Source organism: Mobula hypostoma, chromosome 12 (assembly GCF_963921235.1).
Source record: "Mobula hypostoma chromosome 12, sMobHyp1.1, whole genome shotgun sequence".
In the NCBI taxonomy this organism is placed as follows: Eukaryota; Metazoa; Chordata; class Chondrichthyes; order Myliobatiformes; family Myliobatidae; genus Mobula; species Mobula hypostoma.
The window spans coordinates 43,161,767-43,182,408 of record NC_086108.1 but is presented as its reverse complement, the minus strand read 5'-3'; the positions used below and the strand labels follow the sequence as shown (position 1 = coordinate 43,182,408).

The following is a 20,642-nucleotide window of genomic DNA, read 5'->3' as shown; positions in this document are numbered from 1 at the left end:
TAGTCCCAATTTCATGTCAGCAGCTTACATCCGTACAAGCTTCGCTCCTGCATGTACAGTATACATCCAAGTGTTTCTTAAATGATACTACTGTACCTGCCTCAACCACGTTCTCTGGCAGCTCGTTCCATATAGTGACCACCCTCTGCACGAAAAAGTTGTCTCTCAAGTCTCTTTCAAAACTTTCTCATCTCACCCCAAAATCTCTGCGCCTTAAATGTTTTGACTGCTACCATCCACCTTATCTATGCCCCTAATAATTTTATAAGTCTCTATAAGGCTACCTCTCATTCTCCTATGCTCCAAGGAATAGATCTGGCCTGGCCATCCTCTCCTTATAACTCAGGCTCTCTAGTTCTGATAACATCCTCATAGATCTTTTCAACTCTCTTTCCAGATTAACTATGTTTTTCCTATTACACGGGGACCAAAACAGTACACAGCAAACTTGACAGCTGTAAACTGCTGTTAAGGGTCCTATATCATATAGTTGAGGCAAAGATGATGGGATAGAGCCATGTATCTCTGTTTGCCATTTATAAATAAATAAAGCAGAAAATCAGAGATACAAATACTGTAAATGGTCAAACTTTGGTAAATGGATTTCAATATACGCAAAGATTATACAAACCAGGGTTACTGTTAATATAGAAAATCACGAATGAATTTGAAGAAAATTGACAAAATAGTAGCTAACTATTTTTTTGAAATAAAATATTTCCACCAGTTAGGGAATCTTGAAGAGTACAACCAAACAGGTAGAACCATATTTAAAGTTACATTTCTACATTTTAAGGGTGGTTAAATGTCCCATATGAAAAATCACAGTTAACTACAGGTTTCCCCCGCCATCCGAGGTAGAGTGTTCCCATGAAACGGTTCGTAAGCTGGAAGGTCGTAAAGTGAAGAAGCAATTAGCATTTATTTATATGGGAAAAATTTGTGAGCGTTTGCAGACCCAAAAATAACCTACCAAATCATGCAAAATAACACATATATCCGAAAATAACAGTAACATATAGTAAAAGCAGGAATGATATGATAAATACAGCACCTATATAAAGTAGAAATACTTCTCTACAATCACTGCCTGCGCTGTTCTCTGTAGCGAAAATCTCACGCTAGCGCTGTCGGCAAAAACACGGCGCAAGCGCTCTCCAGTAACCTTTAAGCTACGAAGCTGCCAAATCATACCAAATAACACCTAAAAATACACAGCCGATATAAATTGGAAATAATGTATGTACAGTGTAGTATCACTTATGGGAATCAGGAAGACATCGAGCACACTGATGATGGTGTGTTAGGCTGAGCTGTCGGAGGTTGGGGTGGTGCAGTGGCCCCCACCCTCTGGGCAGCAAACCGATACTGATCCACAAAGCATGCAGGGGTACAGCGGTAGCTGGGATGCACCCAGCACATCTTTAAGAAAAAAGCCAAAATAAACAAACTAATTAATTAGGTGCTGTCCGGCACATAAATGTCGGCCCAGATCAGAGGCGATGCAATCCGCAATCGGCTCTGATCTGGGCCAACATTTACGTGCCGGGCGGCACCTAATTAATTAGCTTGTTTATTTCGGCTTTTTTCTTAAAGATGTGCTGGGTGCATTCCGGCTACCGCTGCATTCTCCGTGAATTTGTATCTGTCCGCAGCCCAGGGGTTGGGATGGTGGGACACTGGGGTGTCATCTCATTGTCGATCAGGGCAGGCAGGTCATCTTCTTCTACGTCTGCCTGCCTCGATGTCGAAGGTCGAGGTTCGTCGTCTGCTGAAGATTTGCTTGACCGCTAGCCCCATGCATTTTTCTACCATACAGTTCTTTGTAAGCACTCAAACCATCTTGTAAATATGCCCTAAACCGACGTACCCTTTCAAAATTAAAGTCGTACTTTATCATTGCAGCGAAAATCTCACGCAGTTGCATCACGTTCAGTTCCTGGACGACTTCACTTTCGGTCCGTTCACTACTACATTCGGTTTCGATTGTTAACCTTTCCTCTTCCAATTGCATCAGCTCTTCACCTATCAGTTCTTGGTCATGGGATGCCAAACCTCTTCAACATCATCTTTGTCAACTTCCACAAGTCAAACTCACTTTGTCCTTACTTCGTTCACCACGATCGAAACGCTTAATTATGTCTAGTTTTACGCTAAGTGTAACACCCTTATGAGCTCTTTTAGGCTTTTCTGATACCTTAGAACTCATTTTGCAAACGGCTGCTCACAGGCATGTGTTTAAGCAATGCTGGCGAGAATGGCGTTCCAAATCCGGGGGAGAGCGGCTGCTCGGGGCACGTGCTGCCTTTTTTCACACGCTACCTTTTTTCGCGCGCTGCCTTTTTTTGTAACAGTGAAAACACCTTCTGTTAGCTAAAACACGTAACTAATGTAGATCTTTCGTAACAGTGAGGTTTCGTAAAGCTAACATTCGAAATGCGGGGGACACCTGTACTGAAATTGTTATTATACGAGAGAAAACACATAAAGCAGTTATACCGTGTTATACATAAAACAGCTGCAGTTGTACTGTGGAGAGCATTCTAACTGGCTGGATCACTGTCTGGTATGAGGATGGGGGTGGGGGGGTGCTACTACACAGGAATGAAGTAAGCTGCAGGAAGTTGTAAACTTAGTTAGCACCATCATGGGCACTAGACTCCGTAGTATCAAAGACATCTTTAAGGAGCGATACCTTAAAAAGGCAGTGTCCATCATTAAGGAACCCCATCACTCAAGCCATGCCTTGTTCCCATTGCTACCATCAGGAAAGAGGTACAGGAGCATGAAGGCACACACTCAATGCTTCAGGAACAGCTTCTTCCCCTCTGCCATCTGATTTCTGAATGGATACTGAACCCATGAATATTACCTCACTACTTTTTAATTTCTGTTTTGCACTGCTTATTTTGTCTCTATTATTATGTATTGCATGGCACTGCTGCCACAAAGTCAATAAATTTCACGACATATGCCGATGATATTAAACTTGATTCTGATTATTGATCAACTATGATTTCAATAAATGGCAGAACAAACCAGAAGGAGTAAACAGATTAATACAATTCCTGTGTATGTCATTTCTTTTTTAACTCAAAGGATTAATATTTATTCAAGGTTGGAATAACTCTAATACAATGAGACAATAAGCTTGCTCAGTACAGTTCAAGATTTTACTGATAGTCTCCAAATGACTTGTGTGTCCGATGAAAATGCAGGAGACATCTCCCTCATTTGCAATACTTGTTGCTTGTTTTATGTAACCAATAATTGTTGTATTGGTTGTAGCACAATTAGCAACTTCCATGGTTGAACTTACAAGTTACACACCACCCAAGCACATACATATACACTTGAGTTTTTAATTCAAATCATTCATCTCCACATCCTACCTTCTGCCTCAAATGCTTAAAGGCATAGTCTCCATTTTTTGGATCATTCAGAGCTTCCTCAAATGCTGTATGGGTTGATGTTCGATCAGTTAGCTGAAAATCCAAATCTAAAGATAATTAAGAAAAACATTATAAAAATATGAATTACAAATAGTTTTACTTAAATTTAAAAAATGTGCCCATCTTATTGTCAAGCTTTCACAACATGCAAAGAACCCTAATGAAAATCACAATTGCATTTTCCATGAACAGACCAAAGTACACTATGCCTTGATGGAGCCTTTAATAATTTAGAACAACTTCCTCTAACTGCATTACTGTAATCCAGCTGGGCCAGATTTCCTCTGCTTACTCCTAGAATGAATTTCCTCTATGCAGAGGTACATTCAGCTGCTACTTGTAAAGATCAAACAGTTGTGTTAAAACTTCCAACTAATATTGATTGTTTAGCTTCTGGCCATAAACTGGCACCAGTCTTCAGTTTTTAAAATGTAAATGGAAGCAATATCAACTTAAAATTGAAAAAAAAACTCAGCATGCAAATTGCAAATAGATGTACTGCCTGTAGCAAGCAGGATGTTGGTTCACAGCATCTGTCTTATTGCAGAAGAGGTGCAATATAAGACCCTGGATTATTTAACTTGGTTGTTTCAAAACATACAATGCTGGGAAAGCTGCTTATTTCAAGGAAGCTTGTAGACCAGATGGAGACAATCACTAAGCGCATAATTAACTGATGTATTAATAAGTTGGTAGGTTTATGATCTCAGGAAAGTTAGCTTCACAGCATTAGTTGTGGGTAACTGGGATGTGTGTATCCATGCTTTTACATCATTGTGTTAAAAGGTACCTGAAAGAAAACTGCATGTCAAGTCACCAAAGATGCAAAGAATTAGTATAAATGTACACAGCAGTTCAGGTTTGTTAGAAATGGGGTAAGGAATATCAAGAAGCATAGAAGAAGCACGGGATGAACTAGTGTTTATTCTTCTACCTTCAATTTCTGCAATGGTCGACTAGTTCATCTGAATCATAGCTTGTAGGAACTGTACTTGAGGTTTGGAAATCTTTTGAGTTTTAGAAATGGTTTGTAATTTGTAAGTCTTTTATAAGATAAAAATCCTCTGTCTTAAATGTGTTTTAAGAATTTTTTGGGATTTAAATGTGTATCACTGAAAATAAATAAACTGCATTTTAAACTATTTTGTTAGCAGGAAGCATCTTCTCCTTGGTTTGGGGTGGGGGGTCCACCATTCAAATAGTTGGCAATTAAACTCACCACGGAGAACAAACAGGGAAATGAACTAGTCTTTGGAGATCGGATGGTTACAGTACAACTCCCTTTCATGGGAGTACTCACGGCTATTTACAAACGTTTAGATATAGGATAGGGCTTAAAGTCTTCATAAGTCATCATAACATCACCTCCAGCTGAACTATCCTGTTGTGGACTGTTGGGAAAGTCAGCCTTATTATCGGTAAAGTATGATTCTTTTGAGTATGACAGTAGTAGATTGCTGTGTGATTAATCTGTAGGACAGTTCTCACAATTTACACACCAGTGCCTAGATGTTCATGAGGAAAATTCAACTGGGTTGAAAGTAACTTTGCTTTGCTGAATCCAGTGCCATCCAATTTTATTTTTTGCTTAAATGTAGAGCATATGATAATGCTGAGTGGCTTGCTGGGCCATTTCAAAGAGGAGTTGAAAATCAACCACATTTTTCCTTCCACTTTTTAAAAAGAAGTGTAATAAAAGAAACTGATATTAAAGGAGATGTAGGTAGGATGATTAAAAGCTCAGTAAGTGGGACCTATTAAATAGAGTCTTGTTGAAGGAGTAGGGGGGAAATGAAGAAGAAAATTTCAGAGTTATTGGCTTGTATAGTTGAAGGCACAGAGCAGTTTTGGTGCAAGACAGCCACAGCTGGAGGAAGATAGAGCAACAGGAGTTGTGTGCTAGAGAACCCTACATAAATATTCCAGACCCTGTAAGAATTAGAACACAATAAAAATTTTAAACTTAATGCATTAGAAACTGGGAGTCATTACATTTTATCGTGCAATTGATTAAGCTATTCAGTATGTTTCAGACTTGGTTTTGTAGATCTGAAATTTGCCATTGGTCTCTGACTATGGATTACACTAATACCATAAAATTGGGACATTTTCAATGTCATTTCCATCAACACAGTAAATCTGCCTGCAAGTACAAATGTCAGATTTTGCTCCAATTTGTTTATGTAGGCATGATCTAAAAACACACGAGAGAAGCAACACATTTCGTGGATTTAATGAAGTAATGGCAGTGTGGGACTTCATACTATTTAGAAAAAAGAAATTTATGAGAAGTAGAAAATTAGAGACCAACAATAATAAAAGCATGGTTGAGACTTTCAGCAGTACGTAGAATGAGGCAGGGATGTTAATGGGTAATGTTGTGGTATATGATGTAATATAAAGAATAGTCCTTGAACAGGGCTATGAAACAGGTACAGTTTAATTTATCATACAATCAGAGAGAACAATGGAATCAATAGTGAGGAAACTTTTTTTTATGGGCTAAAAAAAAATCAGTGACGTTTATATACTACTTCTATGATTAAACAATTGTGTCTTTCTTTGTGTGAGGTATGAAAAATTATTGGACTAGGTTCACCTTGAATGACACTGACTTCACTTTTACCAAAATTTTCATCACGGTATTGTAACACTCTTTATACCTCACAACTCGGAAAGTAGGATTGATAAATTTACTTTATTGTATTTACTGTGGTCTTATCATCATATGCTAGGAATCTGGTACAGGTGAATAAATTAATTTACATACAATATTGACCAGATTTATACACCTTTTTAGGATTCTTTAAGCATATAATTATGAAAATAGACTGATGCAATTTTAGTTTATTGGCACAGTTACTTTTTCTAAAAACTCGATGTTGTGCCCAGAGCACAATAAGTTCAATGTACAGATTAAGAGTTTTATTATATTTCATTACAACCAATAACCCATTGATTGTTCAAATACCAAAACACACTCCAATACCGTATCCCATTACATGAAAGGACAATGTTCACAAAGGCTTCAAATAGTATTTTAAACAAAAGGTACATCAGTATTGTGAAAATTCTGTTAATCTACTTTTGTCTTGCATTTAACTTTTCTCATCACCCCTATGAGAGTTAGATAATTTTTTCTTTTGTTCTATGTCTTACTTACTGTTGGTTACTTTTAGCAACTTTCTGATCATTTTCTCCAATTCTCCTTTGGACAAAGCACAAATAGAAACCTTGAAATAATATTGAGAAATAGAATAAGTCGCTTTGCTGAAAAACTAATTTTATCATATAGGCAATATTTTATTGATTTTCACAGAACAGAAAGCTATACCTGTTTGGTCTCCTCTACTGAATCCTCATAGCCCCCATTGATACCTTTACTATAATAAATCTGAAATGAGAAAATACAGAAATTATTTGTTTCTTTCAAGCTTATTGATCATGCATATAATTAGAAACATCAAGAACCTTTTCTGACAAGAAATTAAAAATGGTCATCCATTGAATCAAAGTTGATCTGTACCTGAACTCCAATTTGCTACAACCCTTCACTACCTACCTATTATCTATTTGCAAAATACTTTGTAGCTCACCATTGTAACAAACATTTTCATGTCATGATCCACACTAATGAGAATCTACTTAAAAATGAAAATAGAACATTAAACTGATCCATGTTCAATTTTTAACATAAAAACGTTGAACAGTACTGCACAGGAACAGGCACTGTAGCTCATGATGGTCCGCTGAACTTATTAAATGAGTTAAATGCCTAACTAAACTAATCCATTTTGCCAACAACGTCCATATTCCTCCATTCTCTACACATCAATGTGCCTGTCTAAAACCCTCTTAAACACCCCTGCCATATTTGCCACCACCACCCCTGGCAGATCATTCCAGACACCCAAGACTCTGTGTAAAAAAAAAACTTTTGCTCTACCGATTTCCTTTGAACTTGTGCCCTTTCACCTTAAATGTATGTCCTCTAGTATTAGGCACTTTGACCCTGGGATAAAGATACCAGCTGTCTATTTATGCCTCTCAATCTTATAAACTTCTTTCAGGTCTCTCTCAGTCCCTGCTGTTCCAGAAAAAACAACCCAAATTTGCCTAATCTCTCTTTATAGCACAGGTTTACTAATCCATACAGCAACCTGGTAAACGTCTTCTGTACCTACTCCAAAGGTTCCGCGTCCATCCTAAGATAGGGCAGAAAAGAATGCAATATTCCAGATGTGGCCCTAACTAGAGTTTTATAAAGCTGCAACGCAACTTCCTGATTCCTGAACTCAATATCTCAACAAATAAAGGCAAGCATGCCATAGACCTTTTTTTTAATCCCCCATCAACCTGTGCAGCCAATTTCAGGGGGCTATGGACCTGGACCCAGGATCGCTCTGTACCCCAACAATGTTAAGGGTCTCACCGTTAATAGTGTACCGTCACTTTATATTTGATCTCCCAAAGAGCAACACCTAACACTTAGCTTAAACTCCATCTGCCATTTCTCTGTCACATGTCCAATTGGCCTATATCCTGCTATATTCTTTGGCAATCTTTTACGCTATCCACACCACCACCAATCTTTGCATCATCTGCAAACTTACTAACCCAACCATCCACATTTTCAATCAGGTCATAAATAGCAGAGGTCCCAGTACAGATCCCTGCAGAATGCCACTGGTCACAGACACCTACCCAGAATAGTCCCATCAACTACTACCCTGTCTTTTATGCCAAGTCAATTCCGAATCTAAGTGGCCAAGTTACCATGTTTCCCAGTGTCCTGTGGAGGCCATGCCTTATTCTGATTGTCAAAAGTCACTTGTCATGATTGGTTAGTTTAGAAACTGCAGCTGCTTTTCCCATTGGATAGCTGCCTGGTGTCCAGTTTCAAATAACTTGGGTATATAGAAAGCATATGTGGGAGGTTATGTCTCACTCCTTCTGTTTAAGGCAAGCGATGCACATGACCAATGGGAAGGTATACTCTGTGCACGCTTTTAGCTAAGTATGTTTGTTGAATATTCAGCTTTGTAGTGTCTATAACTTGGGGAACATGAATGTTTGGTCAAATTTTTACTGTTTGTAAATAAATGGCAAATATACCTATTCGAAGTCAGTGTATTTCCCATCTCACTTTCCAGACCCAGGAACCCGATTCAACATTACACCCATGCATCTTAATCTTCTGGATGAGCCTACCATGATGGACCTGTCAAACACCTTGCTAAAATCCACAGAGAATCACTTCCTTAAAAAACTCAAACAAATTAGTAAGACATAACTTGACCAGCTGTCTGTCCCCAATTAGATCATGGTTTTCTAAATACTCATAAATCCTATCCCTAAGAATCGATCTGAATCGCTTCCCTATACTGATATGAGACTCAATAGTCTGCAGATTCCTCATTATCTTCCTTGACTGACAGAACAATTTTAGCCACTCAAAATTTCTTCATGATTGATCTGGAGAAATGGAAGTACAATTCATTCTCTGGAACTAACATTTGCATTTCCACAAGATTTTGGTTTTAATAATCAAACATTTAGTTAATTTGTGTATATTTTCCAACATACTTCAGTTGTAACCTACTAATTTAAAGACTATAGAGCCTGATGTAAGTGCGTAGTTTCAGTGTGGCAATACTCTGATTTTTTAGTGACACAATAAAACTAACAAGTGAACACTTTACGTCACAACTATTTAAAAATATTAATGCTTAAATGAATATTGCAAATTTTATACAGTTTTTGAAAATAAACTGTAATAGTATTTCATGCAGAAAAGAAGAAAAATAACAACTTACAGGTTTTGGTTTTTCCCTTGAATTACATTTTTTCAGATGCTTTTCTAATTTATCTTTATCAACTGTACTAGAAAAAAATGTTGTAGTTTGACATTAGATTATTAAGAATCTAACTTCAATTACAAACAGATCAATATTTATCTTTCTCATCTTGCTAATTTTTGAAAAGACAATGACTGAAAGGTAACAGAAGAAGACTACTACAGGCATGGGATTTGACTTGGCCTACAAGTAAAATGAACCTTTCAGTGTATTTGCGTGTATTAAAATAAAAATATTTTAATACACACAAAATGCTGGAGGAACTCAGCAGGCCAGGCAGCATCTATGGAGAAGAGTAAACAGTAAAGGTTTCTGGCTGAGACTCTTCATCAAGGCTGGAAAACTGAGATAAGAAGTTAGAGTAAAAAGGTGGAGGGAAGGAGAGGAAGGTAGAAGGTGATAGGTGAAACCAGAAGAGGGGTCAGCGGTGAAGTAAAGAGCTGGGAAGTCAATTGGTGAAAGAGATAAAGGGCTGGGGGGGGGCATGGCCTCCTCCTCTACTGCCACAATAAGGCCACACTTGGGTTGGAGGAGCAACACTTTGTATTCCATCTGGGTAATCTCCAAACTGATGGCATAAACATAAATTTCTTGAACTTCTAGTAATTGTGATCACCCCTCCCTTCTCCTTCACTATTCCCATTTCCCACTCTCACCTCATCTATTTATCTGCCCATCACCTCTCTCTGGTGCTCTTTTCCAGCCCTTTTTCTCTTTCACCAATCGACTTCCCAGCTCTTACATTTCTGTATAATTTCTAAAATGGTTAACGTGGTTGTTGTCCTTGAACACTGTGGGCAAGCAGCAAAACCCATCTTGAATCTTTTGCTTTGAACTTTACATGTATTAAACAAATAAACAACGAAATGTCCAAGATTCTTCTTTCTCTTCTCTCCACCAAACGTATGGAAATTCCCTTCACCAAATACACTAGCACATAAGACTACTGTAGCATCAAAATATTATATGGATTTGAAGTCTAATATGTAGATAATGGTTCCCTTAGAACTATAAGAAGAATTCATCATAAAAATTATGAATCCCATTCCTAGGGAAGTAATAGGAAATGCAGTGAGGAGGACAAACTGCTTTCACAGTAAGATATCCATCTGGACACAGACAGTAATGTAAAACTGGCAAGGATAAAAAAAAAATTGTATTTCTTATACAAGGTTGTATAAGTGGGGCAGACTTGACTGATCAGCTGGTCTTTTCCTGTCTGTCATTTCCACATGGCCTGAATGATTGAAGTGTTTATTCACATCCAGATATCTAGTTTCAGGCCTGCTCTTGTTGATACAGTATTTGTGTGGCTGGTTCTTTTTGGATTTTGTTCAGGGTTCCGGATGGGGGATCTGATGCCGATATCTCTAATGAATATTTCTGTTAGACACGGTCATTTCTAGGACTTGTACAGTGCAAATGTTACTTGCCACTTGGTAAAAAATAGATTTGAAGAATGTTTACTGAGGAAAGTGACAAATTCAATCAAATGGTAAACAATAGCAAAAATTTAAAGAAATGACAATCCCTAATTACTATACTTAGAGAAATATGATCAATGGAAGAAATCAGTTATGACTAATAAGGCTAAGGAATAGACTATGATGTGTATTCTTAACAATTGATAGAGAATACAGAATATTAAAGTAAACTAGAAATAATCTTTTTTAAAACCTGAGCTTTACAACAATGTAAAAGGCCAGGTAAGAATGTGGAACTCATAAAAACAATGACAAGAGAATTTGTAATGGGGAAAGCAGGAAATGACTGAGCAATTGAAGGAACACTTATATTTCTGATTTCTCGAAATACAGAATTAAGTGTCAAAAGTACTCCCATTCTGATATGTTTATCCACGGCCTCCTCTATTGCCCAGATGAAGCCACACTCAGGTTGGAGGAACAACACCTTATATTCCATCTGGGTAGCCTCCAACCTGATGGCATGAACACTGACTTCTCTAACTCCCGTAATGCCCCATCTCCTCTTCGTACCCCATCCCTTATTTATTCATTATTTTTATTCTCCTTTTTTTTCTCCCTCTGTCCCTCTCACTATACTCCTTGCCCATCCTCTGGGCTTCCCACCCCCTTTCTTTCTCCCTAAGCCTCCCATCCCATGATCCTCTCCCTTCTCCAGCCTCGTATCCCTTTTACCAATCAACTTTCCAGCTCTTAGCTCCATCCCTCCCCCTCCTGTCTTCTCCTATCATTTCGTATCTCCCCCTCCCCCTCTCAAATCTCTTACTATCTCTTCTTTCAGTTAGTCCTGACGAAGAATCTCGGCCCGAAACGTTGACTGTACCTCTTCCTATAGATGCTGCCTGGCCTGCTGCATTCCACCAGCATTTTTTATGTGTGTTGAAGGAATTTAACAATTATTAGGAGAAGGCACTTGGGAAATTAAAGGGACTTAAGGCCAGTAAATCCTTTATTCTAAAACAGTACCAATGGATGCATTTGTGGTCATCTCCAAAAGACTCTGGAGTAGTCATTGTAGATAAAAATGTAACAATATAACACATTAATTTGATCATGAAGCTGATGCAAAAGTCTTTTTATTCTTGTTTATCAACAGCTGAACATCATTAGCAAGGCCAGTGTTTATATGCCTTTGGAGGTAGTGGCAACATGCTTTCTTGAACTGCTGCAGTCCTTGGTAAGGTAGTCCAACAGCATTATAGGATAGGGAAATTAGGGATTTAAGATACAGAGAAGAGCACTGTTCTGTCTAAGTTGAAATGCTCCTGTGCACATAGTCTTTGTTGCCTCGCAGCTGGAATTTTCTTTATATAGTATTGATATAATTTTAAAATCTATGTTAATATAATTGTGAAATACCCTGTAATTGTGTTAATGAATACAATCCATAAATTTTCAAAATAATAAACATACCACAACCTTTACTTTGAAACATTTCAGAACTTCCACGTATTTATATTGTCCGTATTTCAAGTTGTAACATTGTTACAAGTTATAACAATAAACACAGGATGAAAGTCAGTAGCTCCTCCTCCTAGTGTGTTGCACTAGACAGTCAGCCATTCTTGTTTGGCGCATAGTGTTAGGATTGGTCTCCTTTCAGATTAACCGGGTCACGATATGAATGGTTCTGACTCAACCCTTGTTTTTTTACGAGGCCGAGTGGCTAGCTCGACACTCAACCCCGCACGGATGGAAAGCATGGTCGGGGGGGGGGAGCGCTGACTTGGATTCGAACTCAGGCGCCTTCGCTCCGAAGTACAGCGCTGATGCCACTGCGCCACCAGCCGGCCAGTCAGTAGCTCACTCTTAATAAATTGATGCCCTGCTGAATGCAAACACCGTCTAGTCAAGACATTTTATTTTTGTTTTTTTTTACTGTCTGACATTTTTACTTGTGTTGTGAGATGTGGTTTGTATTTGTTTGATGTGCTTATTACAAAAAAACATCTAAAGTGCTACACAGCTGTGTAAAAATACCTGCTCAGAGCAATGGTTGGTCCATACATCTGTAAAAAAAAAACACCAATGCAGGGAACCCTGGGGAGGAATGATACATCTGAGGAGAGTGCATGACTAGGAGGGAACTGTGCAGTTGCTTTCGAGATCTGAAATAATGCTGTCCAGTATAAGGCTACAAAAATGTCCAGTGTATTTGCATAAATACAAAAATGGGGAAATGTACCACACTTACTGTTTTGGGTCCAGAGGACACGGAATTCTTTTCCGTTGGTTTTCATCCTAGAAGGAAATAAAGCATCAACACTATTCTGGCTGCTATTCATGAACCAACTTGTTTAATTTTCATCTTTCTAAAGCATCAAATTAAGCCGTTTATAATGTAGGAAGTGGCACAGGGATAGCAGCACCCTCTGTATAAAGAACTTAACTATGACATCTCCCCCCCCCCACACTTTCCTCCAATCACCTTAAAATTGTGCTCTCCCCCCCCCCCCCCATATTGGCCATTTCCATCCTTGGAAAAGGTCTCTCTGGCTATCTATGCCTCTTAACATCTTGTAAACCTCTATCAAGTCACCCGTCATCCTCCCTTGTTCCAAAGAGAAAAGCCCTAGCTCGCTCAAACTAAGACATGCCCTCTAATCCAGGCAGCATCCTGGTAAATCTCCTCTGTACCCTTTCTAAAGCTTCTAGATCCTTCATATAATGAGACAACCAGAACTGAACATAATATTCTAAGTGTGGTTTAAACAGGGTTTTATAAAGTTGCAACAATACCTCAGGGCTCTTAAACTCAATCCTCCAACTAATGAAGGCCAACACACCACGTGCCTTCCTAGCAAACCTGTTAATTTATCCAGAAACTTTGAGGAATGGACGTGGACCTAAGATCCCTCTGTTCCTCCACACCAACAAGAACCCTGCCATTATACTTTGTATTCTGCCTTCACATTTTACCTTCCAAAACTAATCACTTCACACTTTTCCAGGGTGACTCTGTCTGCCACTTCTCAACCCAATGCAACCTATAACCCTCCACAATATCCATTTAGTATAGAGCTCGAAAGGAAAAGTTTTTTTCATATCAACATAATTGTATTTGTTTGAAAAGGTAATGTAAAACCTTCATCTGAATCAAAGACAATTAATACTCAAGGGTACTATTAAAAAATTACAGCACTGAATATAAACTTATACAAATAATTACAGTTGAATTGCTTCTTTCCTGCACATTTTACTGTTTTAAGAGTACACTTTCCCTACCAAATTAATTATATCACTTTTATGTTTGAATTGAAGTACACACGTAGTCATGTGTTTATTACTGGAATCAATATGTAAAATGAGGCCGTAAAAAGTCTAAATATTAAGAATTGTTGACAAAAAGCATAGCTGTCCACCCCAGTCTAAAACATGACCAGGTCCTGACGAAGGGTCTCGACCCGAAACGTTGACTGTACTTTTTCCTATAGATGCTGCCCGGCCTTCTGCGTTCCACCAGCATTTTGTGTGTGTTGCTTGTAATTTATAGCCAACTTTATACGTCCTGACTACACTTTCTAACCCAAGATGTTATATTGTGATGATAATGCAAAAACTCTTCTAAATACTTTACTGAAGAATCGTCATACGTTGTTATCTGAAGCGGTATTCGCATGTTCCCCACACAGCAGCTTCCCTTCTGCCACGATCATTTTGCAGTATCTCTTTTTCTTTGCCACGAAATACCCGCATCTTCCTGGCAGAGGCGCATCGATGCCATTTGCAGCCCCCACGCCGCCCATGGTGGGCTCTGTGAAGAGGCAGCCACCCGCCGACGCCGAAGTACAGTGAGAGCGAACAGCTCCGCCACACGCAGCAGGTCAACGAGTGAGTGCGCAGGCGCCCGGGGTCGAAGGTCAGATGGCGCCCGGCTCCGCCCCGCCCGCCGTCTCGGGATGCCAACGGCAGATGGAGGCGGCAGGTTTGAATGCAGTCGGGTTCGGGTAATAAGAGAAAGGGCCGGCGGCTATTCTCCACCGAGAACACGCGGTTAAGTGTAGTACATTGCTCATCGTAATACCATGGATATAAAATGGGCACATTTGAACGTGTGTAGTGTGAAGAGAACGGTGCAACGTGTCATCGCCTTATGGTACCTGGTCAAAGTCAAGGCTGATGTGATTTTCCCTCAGGAGTGCGGGCTACCGGAGGTGGTGGCGATGGTGGCTCCTAGGTTTGTCTGTTTGGTCGCGGGGTGGGGGTGGCAATGATTGTCGCGCTTCTTGCTCGGGGATCCGGCGACGGGGAAGCAACAGCTCAATCACCCATGTCAGCGGTTGTTGGGGGGCGTCTCCTCGAGGCAGAATAATGTCCGCTCCGCTCCGTCTAATTAAAGTGTACGCCTCACCCTGCGGAGTGAGCCCCTCAAGCCCCTCCCGCTGCTGGCGACGTCCCAGCCGGTTATTCTGACCGGTGACTTTAACTGCCTCATCGACGCGGCTGGACGATCCCGTAGTTCCGGCAGCACCTCCAGATTCCTGATGGAAACGGTTCAAATCGTAACGCTTTGGCATCTCTGCGGTGGAGCACATCGCAACCCACCTGGTCACGATCAGACGGCTCAGCCCGCTTGAGGGTCGACTTCCTCTTTGGGTCAGGTTCACCGGCGTCGTGCCAGTTTTCTTCTCTGACCACTGCCTCCTCCGAGCCTACTGTCGTCTACGGAAGCAGGCAGGGGAAGCTGAAGGTCAAACTGCCGACCCCAGAGAACATTAAGGAACTAGGGAGGAAGTATGCCGGTTGGACAACCTTGAAATCCCTCTTTAATTCCCCCTGTTCACTGGTGGGAAGCCACCAATGAAAGCATCAAGATGCAACGGGGTTCAGAAAGCAAGGCAGGGTCAGAGGGAACTGTGTAGACTCCAGACGGTTGCAGCAACTCCTGCAATCAAAGTGGGGGGGGGGGGTGGATGATGTGAGGGAGGAGTTACGAGAGGTGAAAGGGTGGCAAGCCCAGCCCTACATAGATTCATAGAGAAGTACAGCACAGAAACAGACTATTCTGCCATCTAGTTCATGCTGAAACCAATTAAACTGCCGACTCCCAAACTTCTCTTAAACATTGAAATCCAGCTCGGCATGCACCACGTGCTGGCAGCTCATTCCACACTCTCACAGCCCTCCGAGTGAAGAAGTTTTCCATTCATGTTCCTCTCAAACTTCTCACCTTTCACCCTTAACCCATGACCTCTGGTTGTAGTCCCACCCAACCTCAGTGGAAAACGCCTTCTTATATTTACCCTGCCTAAACCCCTCATTCACTACCAAATCCTCCAAGATCATCTGCAGATCCAGGGTCTGCACCATGAAACAGGATGAGATGTGCTCACATTTCTTCGTCCAAAAGGTTCACTGGGATCTGTGATCCACATCCTTTAAGGAAGAGGGCAGCTCAGTCACATCCTCACAGGCGAATATATTGAGGATCTGCAGATCATTCTATGCCAGCCTATATTACAGAAAGGCCACAGCCTCTCAGAACTTCCTGTCGTCCATCATGAAGGTGTAGATGACAGTAAGCTGGGGAGTCTGGACCCAGCTACTGATGCAGGAGGAGCTGACTGGCTCCATCCATTCCTTTGACTCGAATAAAACTCCTGGAAGTGACAGCTTACTGGCTAAGTTGTACTTGGCTCTGTGGGACTGGATAGGTCCAGATCTGCTGGAAGTGTACAATTAAATGCTTCTAGTTGGCAGCATATCAGACTCCATGAGGAAGGGCATCATTGCCCTCATCTAGAAGCAGAAATGGGAGAGGGATGATATCAGGAATTGGAGACTCATTTTGCTGTTGAATGTAGACTACGTTCACCAACAGGGTAAAGTCTGTTCTGAGATGGATGATCCACCCTGTGCTGTACCTCGCAGGAAGATCTTTGACAACCTCATGTTGTTTAGGGACACCATTGCCTGTGTGCAGGATGGGGGGTGGGGTGGATTTCTCCCTGGTCAGCTTGGACTAAGAGAAAGTCTTTTGACAGCATATCACACACTTACCTGATGGATGTACTCTCCAAAATGGGAATTGGGGAGGGAATCAGAATTGGATCCATTTGTAGTGCAGTACAAATCAATGGGTGAGAAACGGATAGCTTCCCCATCAAGTCTGAGGACAGGCAGGGTTGTGTACTGTATAATACCCTTTGCAAAGCCATCAGGAAAAATGAGAGCATAAGAGGGGTGACACTGCTGTATAGTTGAGGAACTCAAGTGAGAATATCCCAGTACATGGATAATATCACTATCTTCTGCACAGATCCGAGGTCAGTTCATAGAATTGATCAGCATTTGTAACCAGTTTGAGTTGGCATCGGACCAGGGTTAACCACATGAAGAACAAGGCCGTGGTCTTTGGCAACGGGCCCAATTGATCCAGAGTCTCCTTCATCATCGGGTCTGATTACTTGAAGGTGCTGGGTATCTGGTTCAGAAAGGTCGAGGCATGCACAAGAGTTGGCTGGAGTGGTCTGGGAAAGTAAAACAGAAATTGGAACTGTGGGGAGGGTGCTCCCTGTTGATAACTGGGAAGAACCTGATCACCAGGTGTGAGGTGCTTTCAGGGATGCTGTACTTGGTACAGGTGTAGTCCATTCTTCACTCCTGCTTGGGAGTCATCCGAGCTGTGTTCAGTTCATCTGAGAATCCAAGATGGAGAGGGTCAGATGGGTCACAATGCACAAATCCTTGGACATTGGGGGCAAAAACGTATCCTCCTCTTATTTACCCCTCGATCGTGACCCCACTAAGGAGCACCAGCCCATTGTCTCCCACACCATCACCGACTTTATCTGCTCAGGGGATCTCCCATCAACTGCTACCAACCTTATAGTTCCCACACCTCGCACTTCCCGTTTCTACCTCCTACCCAAGATCCACAAACCTGCCTGTCCTGGCAGACCTATTGTCTCAGCTTGCTCCTGCCCCACCGAACTCGTTTCTGCATACCTCGACACGGTTTTATCCCCCCTTATTCAATCCCTCCGTACCTATGTTCGTGACACTTCTCACGCACTTAAACTTTTCGATGATTTTAAGTTCCCTGGCCCCCACCGCTTTATTTTCACCATGGATGTCCAGTCCCTATATACTTCCATCCCCCACTAAGCACATCTTTTCCTCCCCACCCTCTCTGCTTTCCACAGGGATCGCTCCCTATGCGACTCCCTTGTCCATTTGGCCCCCCATCCCTCCCCACTGATCTCCCTCCTGGCACTTATCCTTGTAAGGGAACAAGTGCTACTCATGCCCTTACACTTCCTCCCTTACCACCAGTTAGGGCCCCAGAAGGTCTCAAAGCTCTCCTTTTTGGATTCCAGACCTAATCAGTTCCCCTCTACCACCACTCTGCTCCATCTAGCGGAATTAGTCCTTACTCTTAATAATTTCTCCTTTGGCTCCTCCCACTTCCTCCAAACTAAAGGTGTAGCTATGGGCACCCGTATGGGTCCTAGCTATGCCAGCCTTTTTGTCGGCTTTGTGGAACAAATTATGTTCCGTACCTATTCTGGTATCTGTCCCCCACTTTTCCTTCGCTACATCGACGACTGCATTGGCGCTGCTTCCTGCATGCATGCTGAGCTCATTAACTTTATTAACTTTGCCTCCAACTTTCACCCTGCCCTCAAGTTTACCTGGTCCATTTCCGGCACCTCCCTCCCCTTTCTAGATCTTTTTGTCTCTATCTCTGGAGACAGCTTATCCACTGATGTCGACTATAAGCCTACTGACTCTCACAGCTATCTGGACTATTCCTCTTCTCACCCTGTCTCTTGCAAAAATACCATCCCCTTCTCACAATTCCTCTGTCTCCGCCGCATCTGCTCTCAGGATGAGGCTTTTCATTCCAGGACGAGGGAGATGTCCTCCTTCTTTAAAAAAAGGGGCTTCCCTTCCTCCACCATCAACTCTGCTCTTAAACGCATCTCCCCCATTTCACGCACATCTGCTCTCACTCCATCCTCCCGCCACCCCACTAGGAATAGGGTTCCCCTGGTCCTCACCTACCACCCCACCAGCCTCCGGGTCCAACATATTATTCTCCATAACTTCTGCCACCTCCAACGGGATCCCACCACTAAGCACATCTTTTCCTCCCCACCCTGTCTGCTTTCCACAGGGATCGCTCCCTATGCGACTCCCTTGTCCATTCGTCCCCCCATCCCTCCCCACTGATCTCCCTCCTGGCACTTATCCTTGTAAGCGGAACAAGTGCTACTCATGCCCTTACACTTCCTCCCTTACCACCAGTTAGGGCCCCAAACAGTCCTTCCAGGTGAGGCGACACTTCACCTGTAAGTCGGCTGGGGTGATATACTGCGTCCGGTGCTCCAGATGTGGCCTTCTATATATTGGCAAGACCCGCGCAGACTGGGAGACCACTTTGCTGAACACCTACACTCTGTCCGCCAGAGAAAGCAGGATCTCCCAGTGGCCACACATTTTAATTCCACATCCCATTCCCATTCTGACATGTCTATCCACGGCCTCCTCTACTGTAAAGATGAAGCCACACTCAGGTTGGAGGAACAACACCTTGTATTCCGTCTGGGTAGCCTCCAACCTGATGGCATGAACATTGACTTCCCTAACTTCTGCTAATGCCCCACCTCCCCCTCGTACCCCATCCATTATTTATTTTTATACACACATTCTTTTTCTCACTCTCCTTTTTCTCCCTCTGACCCTCTGACTATACCCCTTGCCCAACCTCTGTTCCCCCCCCTTGTGTTTCTCCCTGGGCCTCCTGTCCCATGATCCTCTCATATCCCCTTTGCCAATCACCTGTCCAGCTCTTGACACCATCCCTCCCCCTCCTGTCTTCTCCTATCATTTTGGATCTCCCCCTCCCCCTCTCACTTTCAAATCTCTTACTAACTCTTCCTTCAGTTAGTCCTGACGAAGGGTCTCGGCCTGAAACGTCGACTGTACCTCTTCCTAGAGATGCTGCCTGGCCTGCTGCGTTCACCAGCAACTTTGATGTGTGTTGCTTGAATTTCCAGCATCTGCAGATTTCCTGTTGTATCCAAAGTCAACCTCACCCTGATGACCACTTTCATGTGTGGCTGCATCAGGCTGTGTGTGGAACCTAAATATGTGGGCATCAAGTACCACTACTTGCCCTGTTTCTGCGCAATGTTCCAGTCAGCCGGACGTTGCCTCACTACCTGTCCTTTGTGGAGAGTTCTTCCAAACCAACACCTTTAACCATAAGTCCATCAGTAGTGCTCTGCATTGAACATCTTGAAGACATTGCAGGAGAAGGACTTGATGGAAACAGTGGGGTGACTGTCTGGACCATCTGGCAGAATGCCTCATCGCTAGGCCTCACCAACAGGCACTAAGACCTTGCCTGGCTGGCAGTGAGAAGGGTCCTCCAAAGCAGGTTGTAGATGCCTTAATCATACTTTATTTGCTTGTGCACAAGGAAAACAGCATGGCCCCTATCATCACACTGCTCTGAAGTTTGAACAAAGAAATACCATTTTATAGAGATTGACCAGTTGTATATCAATAGTAATCCAATAGAAACTTTGTATACTTCTGAATCCCATCGTTTGCATTTTTAAGTACTGACCATAATACATATTTCAGGCATTAATAAGCAATTAAAACTATGTGTTAAAGGCCAATAATAGTTAAGAATTAATAAAATAGTTCAATAGTAAGTAATAATAATTCAATAGTAAGTGTTGTCCTAGAATTCTTTATTTGGATCTTTTTCATGCCTCAGTATGCTTGGGGACTTTGCTTAAACAGAAAGGCTGCATAAGCTTTGGGCTGTCAGCCTAGGTGACTGCACAATGTCTCTGTCAGCTTGTTATCTTAACTTGCTGCCTTGCAGAGAA

The 20,642-nt window shown here is 41.9% G+C and overlaps 1 protein-coding gene across 3 annotated transcripts in view; it reads right to left on the bottom strand.

Annotated features, from left to right (window-relative positions):
- The window catches only part of trmt13 (tRNA methyltransferase 13 homolog), a 28,750-nt gene extending 14,104 nt beyond the window's left edge, over positions 1–14,646 (bottom strand). For 2 of the 3 annotated variants that reach the window (XM_063063920.1, XM_063063922.1), the window contains exons 1-6: positions 14,388–14,646; positions 12,989–13,035; positions 9,269–9,335; positions 6,787–6,846; positions 6,616–6,685; positions 3,393–3,499 (exon numbers count right to left, since the gene is read on the bottom strand). In XM_063063920.1, the coding sequence (XP_062919990.1) occupies positions 3,393–3,499; positions 6,616–6,685; positions 6,787–6,846; positions 9,269–9,335; positions 12,989–13,035; positions 14,388–14,540 (504 nt within the window). In that variant the 5' untranslated portion in view covers positions 14,541–14,646. The remainder of the gene's footprint in view (positions 1–3,392; positions 3,500–6,615; positions 6,686–6,786; positions 6,847–9,268; positions 9,336–12,988; positions 13,036–14,387) is intronic. The other variant, XM_063063921.1, reaches the window with a different exon arrangement.
- Positions 14,647–20,642: the final 5,996 nt, after the last annotated feature.